The sequence below is a fragment of the Acanthaster planci genome, linkage group LG15, assembly GCF_054643075.1.
Source record: "Acanthaster planci isolate LZ-2023a linkage group LG15, COTS_SCS, whole genome shotgun sequence".
In the NCBI taxonomy this organism is placed as follows: domain Eukaryota; kingdom Metazoa; phylum Echinodermata; class Asteroidea; order Valvatida; family Acanthasteridae; genus Acanthaster; species Acanthaster planci.
Window position 1 is genome coordinate 11,255,799 of NC_141791.1, and position 12,995 is coordinate 11,268,793.

At 43.8% G+C, this 12,995-nt stretch overlaps 1 protein-coding gene across 4 annotated transcripts in view; it reads right to left on the reverse strand.

Moving 5' to 3' along the window:
• The window catches only part of LOC110990282 (uncharacterized), a 93,492-nt gene extending 80,614 nt beyond the window's left edge, over positions 1 to 12,878 (reverse strand). For 3 of the 4 annotated variants that reach the window (XR_015427869.1, XR_015427870.1, XR_015427871.1), the window contains exons 1-3: positions 12,028 to 12,878; positions 5,569 to 8,222; positions 3,060 to 4,357 (exon numbers count right to left, since the gene is read on the reverse strand). Coding sequence is in view for 1 of the 4 variants with exons in the window: in XM_087146814.1 (XP_087002940.1) it covers positions 4,013 to 4,357; positions 5,569 to 8,222; positions 12,028 to 12,103 (3,075 nt within the window). In the remaining 3 variants the exon portion in view is untranslated. Of the gene's footprint in view, positions 1 to 167; positions 4,358 to 5,568; positions 8,223 to 12,027 lie in introns of those variants that run through there. The other variant, XM_087146814.1, reaches the window with a different exon arrangement.
• Positions 12,879 to 12,995: the final 117 nt, after the last annotated feature.

A 12,995-nucleotide genomic window follows, 5' to 3' on the forward strand; every position in this document is an offset into this window, starting at 1 on the left:
TTACTTTGTTTTCCATGTACAACTTATTTGCGAGACAAGTTCTTGCCTTAAAAATGCGAATTCTTTGTTTTTGACAGTTGGAAAACCTGTGTTGTGTCACATTTTCCTATAATGGCCTGCTGATAAGGACAAAACCCTACGATACAATTAGTAGAGGTTTTGTTAGCTCAAGGTTACAAGGGCGACTACGTTAAGAGGCTGTGACGTCATCAATTATTTCATCAATTATTATGATGTCCTGCCTACTTATATATACTAGGTGTAGTCGCCCCGTTTTCATGGATAGCGGACGCTTTACACGTGAGGTGGGTAAACGCCAGCAAAAAAGTGCTGTGTATGGTGTCTGCATGAAGTCGGAAGGGTGCCTGGTTAAGCTGGGGGTTCTCGAAAGAAACGATGACAATGGGAAGTGTACAGAAAGTCAGCAGTTTGGTTAATAACAAACGAAAGACTTGATAAGGGTCTGAATGTCAATTTGGACAGTACGCAAACCTCCCCAAAACCACACAGATAGCATCCCTTGGCCAGGCAGGGTTGTATAGGTTACTCTTCTTGATAAAAGTGCCTCTGCTAAAAGAAGCTGTATGAACTCAGCATCTTCGTCTTTAACGCTAAATCAATCCAGTTCAAGCTGGGAGCTACCGTCTTTAAATCCCCTTCGATGCCTGCCCTCTAAAGCTCACCCTAAAGGCAACCGTATACCATCAACGAAACACAAGCCGGTGTAAACAGTGAGACTGTCTCTTGGTAAATGTGTTCCCCCCGGACATTGTTGCAGAAACAAGCTATCTTTCTTTAAAAAGCTAGCAATCCGGATCCCGCACTGGTAAAAGTTTCTGAGTAATTCTGTTTCCCTGCCCCAAAGTAAATCCCCCCCCCCCGAGAAATGTGTCCTTCGTGCAACGTCAAAAGTCTAGCACCCAAACCCTGATTACAACTGTTACAGTACAACTGAATAGACAGACACCACACTTTTTCTGGAATGCTCGTTACGTTAAAGCACGGCGATTGGATGGGTGGGGGCCTATCCTGAGAGCAGTATCCATGGCGACCGAGTCGTGCGCTCACAAAGTGTGATTGTCTGAATTTACTGTGCTTGCATGGCAAGCGGCAGTGACTTGAAGCGAACAGGGACGCTATTAACTTAAAGTACTTTCAACATTGTTGGCACGCTGTGGCGCGGCGAGATGGCATGATGCCAGTGTAGAGATTTCCGCGGTCGTTTTCATTCCTCTATAAGTCAGAGCTACACCATGCCGCGCCGCGAGACTGGGAATTACTGCGTGTGCGAGAAGTCTGCAAAATACCAATTGCTCCCTTTTTTGCAGAAACATAGCTTAGTTATTTTTAAGTCTCGTAACTGCCCTTATACAACTTGACGAAGGGCTAAGAAATCTTACGTTCAGTATTTGGTGCAGACTGAATCCATCAATCAAGTTTTTAGGCTTGGCCAAAAAAATCACGTTTGTTACTTCTTTCTAATGGTTTTTAAATTACAATTCATTTATTTAAACGTAATCATTTACTAACTCCAAATTAGCAACCCCAAAATGTCCAAACCCCAAAACAAACCCACTCGGGGATGTAGTTGAATTAAAATATAAATACAATTCGAAACTGAGACTTACCAAAAGCAGAAAAGGCACGGTAGCGCAGACTTAGAAATACAGCATGTACATGTACATAGCGGCTCATGTTTCATCGACCATTTAAGACCAGCCAGGTGATTTCGACCGTAGGAACGGAGTATTAATGAATATCTCTTAGGACAGAATCTGCTCCAATGTTCAGTAAATTGTCACTTATTTCACTTTCCTGTCTTTTTTGTGTGTTTTAGTGTCTTTCCTGAATTAATGTAGGCCTGCCAGTCTTGCACACTATCATTATTGTAACCGGACGTGGATTACTAGGCCGCCCCTGGTGGTGGGGTGGTAGGTCAATCCTCTAGTATTGGATAAGGCACCAAGAATACCCCCCCGATGGGTTGGACACCGAATATGTTATCAAGTATTAATGCTTAGATTCATTGGTCTCATCTCAGCACTTGAGGTTGCACCTCAAAACAAACCCTGTATGTAAAATGATTTCATAGACGTAACTGTTCAAGCTGAAGAAATGTTGCACACAAAGTACAACACAGTCACACGAATAGTTCAATTATTCTCATAGTTATTAAAGTGGTCTTGCAAAACATACAACTGAAATATAACATATGCACTGTAGTAAATTACCCCGGTATGGTTGCTCAAACGGTGATGAGTTGCTGGCAATGGCCTAAGCATGCAAGCAATTTAGCCCCCCCCCCGAACTCTCGGGCTGCCGTCAAAACACAATGCATTACATCCAAGTACGTGCATATAAAAACGACGCATTAAACAAATATCCATCAGCATGTGTAGTTGCACGGGGAATATACATTTTATCAATTCTAGAAAGAAGCCTACGCTGAACATGTAGATCTTTGACCTATACGTGACTGAATGTAAACAACCACCACGTGTAGACCGCCTTGCCCACGCTGATCGCATCCTACGGGCAGCTTCAACCACGAGCGAGGGCACGTGCGAACGCTGTATACTTGACTAGTTTATTTTGAATAGGTAGATCACCATCACAACACGATGCAGCATTATCGTCACAACACATCCTGCACAATCGTGACATCTCTGGACAAAAGTCCACAAGTTTAACCACGGCGAATGTTCGTCATGCCCCACTGACATGCAAAGACTTGTAGTCCTACGAACGCGCTGTGCTATAAGAAACAGCGCATACGTCATACACGAGGTCTACCAGTACCATGCACAGTATGTACAGCGTAATGCAACGTGACAGGTATTGTTTATACGTAACGTGTGAGGCATGAAATCTATTGCGAAGGAATCCCACAAATACGATTAAGAAAACAATCCCAAAATGAATTAAAATGGCACTAGCCTCCGGTTTATTATCAACTACTATACTCTATGGCGATCAGTGGTTAAGATGAAACAAGTTTAGTGAGGGCACATAACGTAGAAAAGGTACTGAAAGCGAGAAATTTGAGGCAACTTTCTTACCTGGACGTTGCTCAGTTCGCAGCGGCGATAAAGACCAAAGATTATATAGCGCCGCATAGCGGCGCTATCGTATCTACGCGACGCTACACGATCTTTGATAAAGACGCCAGAGTTCGAGAACAACTAACTCCCATAGGTACATCCATAAAGCTGTGGCTAAACATATTGTTCCGCCATTCATAAAAACGCACAGTGTAATTACCCTCAACCATTCCATCCACTAGAATCAGCATTGATTATCAACGAAACAGTATTTATAAATTAGTAATTTACCTTCGAGGATTAATAAAGAAGTATAACCTTGTTGAAGGAATGAAATGTGAACTCAGAGGACTTTTTGTTGCAGTGGATGTTGAGGTTCTGTCCGCGCAGGTCACAATGTGGTTTGCGGCTGCATAATTATCAGCTTTGCGCTGACGAAACTACAGGCCACTACATCATGGAAATGATAAAGGCTCATTATTTGCAACAGAATCTAACGTACTAATGACAATTACTCAAACGATTCTGATGAAATCAGCTAAAACATGCTACTAGTAATACACATTATGGATGTTGCTAAGTTCACACAAAATGTCCACGATAAATCTTCGATCTGTTTTCTCTAAAACGTACTTGCACAAAACATACACTAAATATACACTGATGCACCTTACTATTGTTACATATTTTGCTATGCCCAACTACTCTTATAATGTACAATACGAAAATAAATGCATTGAAATTCATTTTCTATGCATGACAAAACGTGGTACACTTGGTTGCTTATTTTCATACATTAATTTATTCTAAAATTCAAATAACCTATGTAGACATTATGAAGCTAAAGTGGTGTCATTTTCTATTTCTGTTGTGTGAGATCTGTTAAAAAGTGTTTACTTCAGAAATTGATCCCGTCACTGGTGACCCCTATTGTTCGGTTGAGCCACTATAGGGGGCGTTGCGTTTTTTATTCACAGAGCGGTCTCTTCCGTCTGCAGATGTGACATCGAACCCACTCCAGCGTCGGTGCTGTTCCCCTTCGCCCCACATCGCCCGCTCACTGTGAGTGCCCCTAGGCCCTCCAGCCGCCTCGGTGCCTCGGGCGGTCGAGCCGGTCTCGCGGCGCACAAGCAACGGCGCCAACACGCCACCAGCTTGGCCCTCCACAGCTCTCTCGCGCGAGAGTTGCAGAAACTGACGAAGACGAGGAGACCCTGGAAGGAGCCCAAGACGCAGAAGATGTACGTTAAAGCTGCTGACCCGGTGGCGGTTGCTAGGAAACCGAACAGCCAAAATATACCCATCAAACTGGAGATCTGGAAATTAAAACAAGAACACTCAAAAAATACACATAAAACACTAAAATATGCGAATTTATGGTTAGACGTCAGAATAAATGTACAATCGACTAAAATTAGGTTTAACATGTACATCCCTATTTGGAAACGAAAAACACACACTGCAGCTGGTCTATTTAATGGGTCCTAACTTCCCTTCTTTTCATAAGTAAAAAGGCTCGATAATGTAGCCTCTTCCTCAGAAGAGTCATAAAAATGCACAAAACATAAAAATATTTATCCACCCCAAATAATGTTAGCCTGTTCCTAGGCTCAACGGAGGTCGTTCTGTATTTTGAGACCACGAGCCTCTGTTTTCACACTAGCAAGAAGCTGTAAACATCCATACTTACTTCTTGGTTGTTAACACAATAATCTTCTTCCGATTATCGGGTGATTTTATTGCATTTTTCGCATCAAAGATACTGTATGAATTGTATATTCAGTGGAAATGAAACAAGAGATGTTATGAGCTGTATACGGTAATATGCATAAATTAATTATATAATTAATATATCGTCTCCAAAGCAAGAGACTTCGTGACAAAAGGAAACCACTGCCCTTTGTACAATGTACTTCTGTGTACAAAGTCAATGGTAAATTTTACACCATACTTCACCCTGCCTTCTAAAATTCTTCATTGAGAGAAACGCCATGTCCAATTTTCTTAAATTTGGTGTCAAAATGAGGCTGGAAAAAAGTTGTCATAAAGTATTAGCATGCAGAAATTAATCCCGGAAATGCTATAAGCAAAATCAACGGGGGTTGGAATCTGTCCCCCCCCCGGCTCTTTGCGAGTTTAACCCATGGAATGTATACCCCGCGTAACTGGGCCGGGAAAGATTTAAATCTAGAAAGGTTTATTAATTAATATAGTCACTGTACATAAAAACGTTGGTGATAATTTGATCAATTCTGTCTCTGGATAAGATATTTTCGACATACAACTCACTTTCGAGTCACACTGGGATGGAATTGAAATCAATGCCCTAAAGGCTGGTTCGTGCTTGGCGCAAAAGTGAAGTCAAATGCGAATTTGTGACGTCAGATCAAATGTTTCCACTGCCAATTCGAAAAGGGTTAACACATTCCAACTCGTGCGAAATTTTATTGCAAATTTTTCGTGACGTCAAATTCACATCGCTTTCACATTCGCCTGCGGTGTGAATCGGCCTTCCAGATGTTCATACCTTAAGATAGATGGGTAGATCCTCCATTGCCTGTCTCATGATTGATTTCTTGCCCTTGACTGACCGCGTTTTCTTCCCGTTCATTCTAATACCACGAATGGTGAGGGAGAACAACACGAAGTTGATGGCCACGCACGCCCCCAGCGGCAGTGCAAACGCGTAGAGCACTTGTTCAGGCTTGGAGATCCAGCAGGCGTCCTTCCGCCGGTAACTGAACAACGCAATGTCGCACGAGCGGCATGCCAAATCCAGGGCGAGGCAGGTGACGCTGATACCGCACGGCACACCGTAAGCGTACAGGTAGGAGAGAAGGAGTTGTTTCCGGGTAATTCTACGGTTTCGAAGGATTACGACTGTCCCCGTAAAGGCCCCGTACATGCCCACCGCGAGGACATTTGTCCAGGTTGACACCGCCAGCCAGAAAACGTGCCCTGCAAAGGCGACTGCAGTGCAGACTACATCATTTGCCATAGCCAAGTTACTGGACAGGAACAAGGCACTGGCTAGAACCAACGAAGCAGTGAGGTTCAATAACGGTATACGTAAGTGGTTACGAAGGCTTTGAAAGACCAAATACGTTACGAAGATGATTGCAGTTGCGATCGTCGACAAGGACAATCCGATCAACGTTATAAGCCCTTGAGCAACATGATCTGATGTCCAATGAGGAGTCCTGTCAAAGAATGAACAGATCGCTATGCTGCCGTTGCGAAGGATTGAAAAATTTCCCGGTGAGACTATGTATCCAGTCGGGAGATGTATTAATGCGACGTTGTATGATTCAGGGACAGGTCGAAAGGTTGACGCCTCCCAAATGGTGTGGGGACACGAGAGCAGTGGGCCATCACACAATTGCACACTCACGCCAAGCTTCTCAAGATTTCCAACGGATGGATGCCCGACGTAGTTCACAAAGAATATTGCCTGATGATCCGAGTACCAGGCGTTATTGACTTGGATAAAACCAAGTGAGGAGTGTGGCTGTGGCGGGAAAAAGTCAGTTATGTTACTTATCTTTCTGTCACAGCTTCCCATATCCCGGTTGCTGCATGCAGTCAAATAACATTTGAGAAGCGAAACGGATATGACAATGGTTTTGCCATCAAGCGAAAGGCATTTTTGGAAACGACTCTGAGAAAAGTTAAAAAGAACATGATCAAGTGTCTTTTCGAGGCCATCATAAGATGGCATTGTTTGGTTCAGAGAAAAATCTTCCCTCCCAAGTGTCAGGGCAAAAGAGGTGATATTGACGTCGTTACGATGGCATCTTGAAACTGACCCTCCTGGGCTGGTTTCGTGGCTCTGAGACCTGCCCAACAAGAGTTCGCTCGCAACTTGAAGAAAGGACCCGAACAGGCACGTGCTGATCTCGCCAGCACGGCCACAGTCAATTTCACCCTCGATTTTCGCCTCTACCAGGAATTCAAAAACTGACCGCAGAGTAGAATTGCCGCCAATTCCGGGCTCGTCTTGCGGAATGTCCTGTGCCAAACACTCTCCGTTATCAAGCTCGTAACCACTGGCGCATGACAAGACTCGGCAACGTCCAGCGAAGGGATCGAACACAAAGTCGGGTGGACAGTTTGAGGGCAAAGTGACATCGTCCACTTGAGCGGTACCACTTTGAAAATCGATGAGAATCGACAAAGACGGTACAGGTAACCATATGTCACCGATATTGCCCAACAGTTGCATGCACGAGAAGATCACCGATTCCTGTGTGACATCAACGCCGTTGGCCAAGGCGCAATGCGGGTTCTTGTACACATGTTGCGGGGACAGTCCATCAGAATCGACTATCACGGACATGTACGAGGTGCAAGCGTTGCAGAGAGACGGGTTTTCAATTTCCGGACTGCACTTCTCGACCACATCAAGAAAGCAGTCCCTTGCCCCGGCGCCCTGGTATGGAGCGGACACCAGTCGGCAGGGGGAGTTTGGGTTCTGGCCAAAGTCCAACGTGTAGTTGGTGCCAACCCCTGCCCCACGCAGTTCTTCCAGCTTGGCGTCTAGCTGGTTCTGCAAGTCACAGGAAATCTCCGTAGCCCACGGCTGCAGAACGCGGCGATCTTCGCCGTTGCACAGGGCACAGTACACGTTTTTATACGAGATCCCCCGAGGTCCATACACCGGGAGCTTCAGAATAGGGTCATCTTTTGGCGGGTTCTCACAGAGTTGACGAACAGTCCGGGACGTGTTTTTTGGGCAGAAGCTGTTCAACCAATACCCAAGGCGCACCTGTCGACGAGGCTTGTTCGTGCCGACGAAGGTGCACTGAAAGTAGTGCCGGGAAAGACCCGCAGAGGACAAATATTCCCCCAGGCTGCCAGATTCAACCCCACCGTCCCCTCCGCTGTCACCTCTGTCAATTTCATCACTCTCACTGTCGCAACTAACGTTTGGAATGGAACCAACACCTTCGACCCTCCCCCCATTCGGGCCGCCCTCTTCACCTGGGAGCGGCGGTGGCAACCCCTCGGACTCTCCTTGGTAGTCGTAGCAGCAGTCGCCGAAGAAGTCGCAGGCGTCGTCACAATAACACAAGGCTATGCCATCCTTGGGCCTCGCTGGAGAATTCAATTTTTCCTGACATAGGTGGCCAATCGTGCACACTGGGACGGCGTCTACGCTACAGGATGGTCGAATCATCGTAACTACAAAACAAAGCATGAAAGACGCACGACATTTGGATCTTCTCCATTCAGAGACTGTAAAATACTACTAAAAAGCGCCTAACAAAATTTGCATCTTTGATTCAAACAAATGGCATTCTGTTCGTAATTGGAAATCATTAATCTTCATATTGCTTGAAAGTGTAACGATGACAAACCCACATTGTCTGATAGTCTTTACTCCTTCCCCCTTTTTACTCGGGCACAAAATCCCACCAACACATTACGTGCTTTTGCGCATCCGTATCTGTCAGCGCTTCCTGTTTTGCCTGGAAATCTCACCTGGAAGTTTGACAGGCTGAAGAATTATTTCATTTGTTTGAAAAGTACAACCAGCAACACATTCGACTTCAGAAATTTCTTCGTGTTACGTAAGAAGGCATCCTGCCTTGAGGTTAATAATATGGCACAGCAGAAGGTCCACGCGAGGCACTTCTTTCCCTCTTTACCATCGCCCCTTGAGAATGCAACTTTGTGTTTCAATTATTATTTTTTCCCTGTTAATGCCAATATTCCCTGAGCAAAGTGATTACGTATTTTCGAGCGCAATAAACTGCCGGATTCATATTCCTTTGTCCAAGATGTCCTCTTCTTTGACGATTCCTTAATGTGGAAGTTCACGTCTCTGGCAATGTGCAAACCTTATGGGAGCCATTTCTGCAAGTATTTTTCCTGTATCTACGGAACAGTTTCGCGTACGCGCGCGCACTGGCACAAATTTGTGCAGGAAATTGGAGGGGATGGGAGATGGGAGGGGGATGACTTGCCCTGCCATGAAAATTTTAAAAGTGGGGAGGAGGCCATCATATGACTCTATATAGAGATCGCTGTTCGTGATATGGATGCACATCTGTAATAAGTATTCAAAATGGCATACTTATGGCTTTTTAAAAATATCGTTTTCCTTTTTGGGTGATATGGAATTCATGTCAGTCATTAAAAGGCTGAAAAATTGTTCCCAATCCGCTCTAATTATGTGCTCACTACAAAAAGGGGGTGATGATTCAATAGCCCATTCCCGCCACCTCGAAAAATGTGTGGGGGATGCACAGTATACCGCTCATCCCCCGAGATTTACGACCATGTGTATACGTGACAGTTTCAGAAACTTTCAGCTTGATGGTTTCCTTTGGCACGCTGTCCACGTCGATTGAACTTGGAAGTTCACGTGCCTTTATAAACATCAACGTCAAACCATTTGCAGGTGCATCCATTACATTTGACGGGTGCCTGCTGCGTCTTACTGCTCCCACTTACAATGTGATTGATGGTAATTACTGCGAAAAGAAAACCGTTTTGGGAACCTGTTGATTACAAACTTAATGAGTGCGCAAATCCTGCCCAAATCAGAGGTATGCATGCCCATTATAGTTTTGTTTGGCGAAATGGCTCTTGTTTTTGAGATGTACGATAAAGTAATCGTCTATATATGTCGACAAATTGAAATGACAATGCTGCATTTGAAACTACTGGAGTGAACGGCCTGGATGTGATTTCTTTACAAAAATGGAAAGGCGACTCCCCTGAATGAGATTATGGTAAGGGGATTATCAAATATCACATCCACACCACCAAAAATCACATCTGAGTCAGAAATAGCAACCAGGATTATATCATTAGAGTCCAATATTACAACACTTGTTTCCAAAATCACATTTACTGTCCGGGCACCTGACCAAAATCACATCATCCCAGATGTGATTTCCGGCTCTGATGTGATTTTAGATGATGCCTGCGTAAATCACATTTCATCTCCAATATCACATCCTCCCAAATCATCTTTCCACTTTACGGTCGTTTAATGGATTTGGTCAAAGTGTCCAGTTTTTTTTTATTTTTGAGCAAGCGCATTTTGGGATTACAACTGCCGACCCCTTTGTTTTCTTCACTGAAAGAAGGGATGATATAATATTCAAAATACGTACGAAGACGGTCATTATTTTACGGTGACTAAAGAGCATATGATCGATGAAATTTATCACTCTGGGATTCGACCCCAAGATGATGGCATTTGAGAATTTGACATGTAGATCATGGAAAAATAGAAAGGTATGGCGCGCCTAAGTGATAATTCAAATTAACTCGGTCCCTTTTGATTACTTTAGATATCTCCAATTATTTTAGGATATCCTTAATCGTTTCAAGATATGCTCCCATAACTTTTGCCCCGTAAATAGCCTTGGATCGATAATTTTTAAATATCTTGAAACTGATTTCTAGATGTCTCCAAATCTTCTCAAGATACCTTAAAATAATTTAAAAAATAGCACTTTAATTGCCTAATGTTACTTCGACGCACCATAGAAAGGTCTCGTGTGAATGAGGAGTGCTTATAGCCCTTGAGTGCACATACATTCGTGTGATTTATTCAACGCAACCATTGGGGATGCCAAAGCCCGATCACATCCTTTGACAACCATTAGCAGCGGAAGTAACAGCGTTGCAAAGTGACAGCGTCCAATTCATCATGATGGGCAGCGAAAAGCAGAGAGGATGGATTTTGTTGACCTGGCATCCTGGACAAGTGGAGAGCATATTGAGAATGTACCCCAGTCATCACCAGTTATTCAGTTAGGGCTTACCGATACGGATGGCGGTGAAAGAAGCATGTGTCATGAGCGTCCTGTGGGTGGGGATGGTGGGGAAAGTTCCCCAGTGCTGGTATTTTGTCTGGATACTTGTGTTTTGGGGCAAACGCGATTTGTATGTGTCTATTAACTCTGGAAAGAATTTGAAAAATGAAACAGGAAAAAGAGTGGGGAAACAAAAGAAATGAAAAAGATGAATGGGGATTAAAAGCACTAATTTGACTGAAAAATTCTAAAATTCACCCATTCCAGCCGTTTACATATATAATATGTATCATATTTCATATTTACCTGAAGAGTGCTTCGCCCCCTTGGAAATCCCCCCAATTGGTCTCCCTCGGAAAATCCTGGCTACGCCCATGGACTTGCACAGACGGTTATTCTTTAAAGAATTCTTGAGTGGGGACTTGTTTCCAAGTCCTCAGACGGCTTCATGTACAAACGTAATAGAGCAAGTCAAATAAATAACAAGAACAACACAAGGAATAAAATAGGTTCTCGGTGGTGGGGTAACGCCCATCACAAAATCATCCTTGCTTGTCAAAGTACTTTTCGAACGAAAAACACTCCGACCAACTTTTCAGAGACATCCCCTTTTTTCACTTTGAAGGTGGGATGGTTGTTGAACTTTTTGGGAAGCACGGGTGGGGGAGGGCAAATGACTGCCATCAAATGTTGGAGAGATATTTAGATCAAATACCATCGTTATAGATTATAAGACTCACAAGTGAGGAGATGAAATCGAATGAAATCAAATCATAACGCGCCAATTAATTAGACAATGGTGCTTGCATATACACGATTGGAGATGGAAATACAGCTGACATACAAGAAACTACGGTTCAACTAATATCACGTGAGGTACATCAACTATAAACAACTTTTACCGCTTACTTAATCGGGCCAACTTGACGAAAGAAGGTTTCAGCTTTTGTCCTTTTGTAAGTCATCCTCGAGTACATTGGTTGAAATTACATCAAGTAACGCTGATGAAGTTAGACTCACCCTGAAGATACAATTACAACGACGGCACATGTTTTCAACTGCGTCACTTTAGCTGTGGTTTTGGATGACCTTTTCCTTACACACTTTATGATAGTTTGCATTACTACCGTGACGTCGCTATAAACTAAAAACTTGTATATATTGAAGTGAGTTCAGCAAGGGAATTATAACGAAACAAACAAAAGTAAACTTACTGTCATTGCTAGCCACAGCAAAGACCGTTAGGCTCGCACAGAAGACCGCAAACTTCAGTGGCGAAGTTCTCCCCATGCTGCTCAGTTGATTGTTGGTCGTCACTGTTGCGCGTTGCTCACCAGCTCACTGTTCTTGTTTGGCAAAAACCGAAATGCTCGCACGGTCTGTCACGTGTATTCAATCACGTGACCCAACTGCATCCAATCGAAGATCTTGCTTCCCCAAAGTTGGTGGGGCTTAAGGGGTAGGTATGATTATAACATTATGAGTACGAAATAATCCACGTGGGCTGCTTATGCAGTTTTTACACTTCAGGTAATTTTTTTGGCCAGATCTGGACAATTAGGTCCCAGACTGCAGGAAGGACGCTTAGGACTCTTCGAAATTGATTGGGATGTCGTCAAATTACCGAACAAAGGCATACGCCGACGAAGGGCATTGTTGTCACCGACTTCTGGCTTTTTAAAACCCTACGCTATTGACAAAACGTTGCCAGACTTGACTAAGTCAAGATCCTTCGTGACTTTGTCAGCGTTTATGCTTAGGATATGAAGGCTGCGTGGCGTTACTTGCTTTTGTCCACTTATTACTGCAAGTTGAGAAATCCCCACTTGACGAATCTGCCAACCGTTTGTACACAGTGAATTAGCTAATCTGCCAAAAAAGGGAGCAGCCAATCAAATTGCTGGACTTTTTTTCATCGTTCATACCGAGATCCACAAGTATACTTTGATTGGTGGAAACTCTGTGTAGGCCTACATTGTGCAAGATCATGTCGTTCATATGCCAATATGAAGAACTACATATCAGCGACAGGGGTCTGATTGGTTCATTCTCATCGCTTCCCTCCATGCAATATGTACCACAGTGACGCCGCTGCGTGCACCAGAGAGGAAGTAACTCTTTAGGCCTACATTATTGAAACGGTCCCCCTTGTGCAGATAGTCAGGCTATAGTAATATTTCGT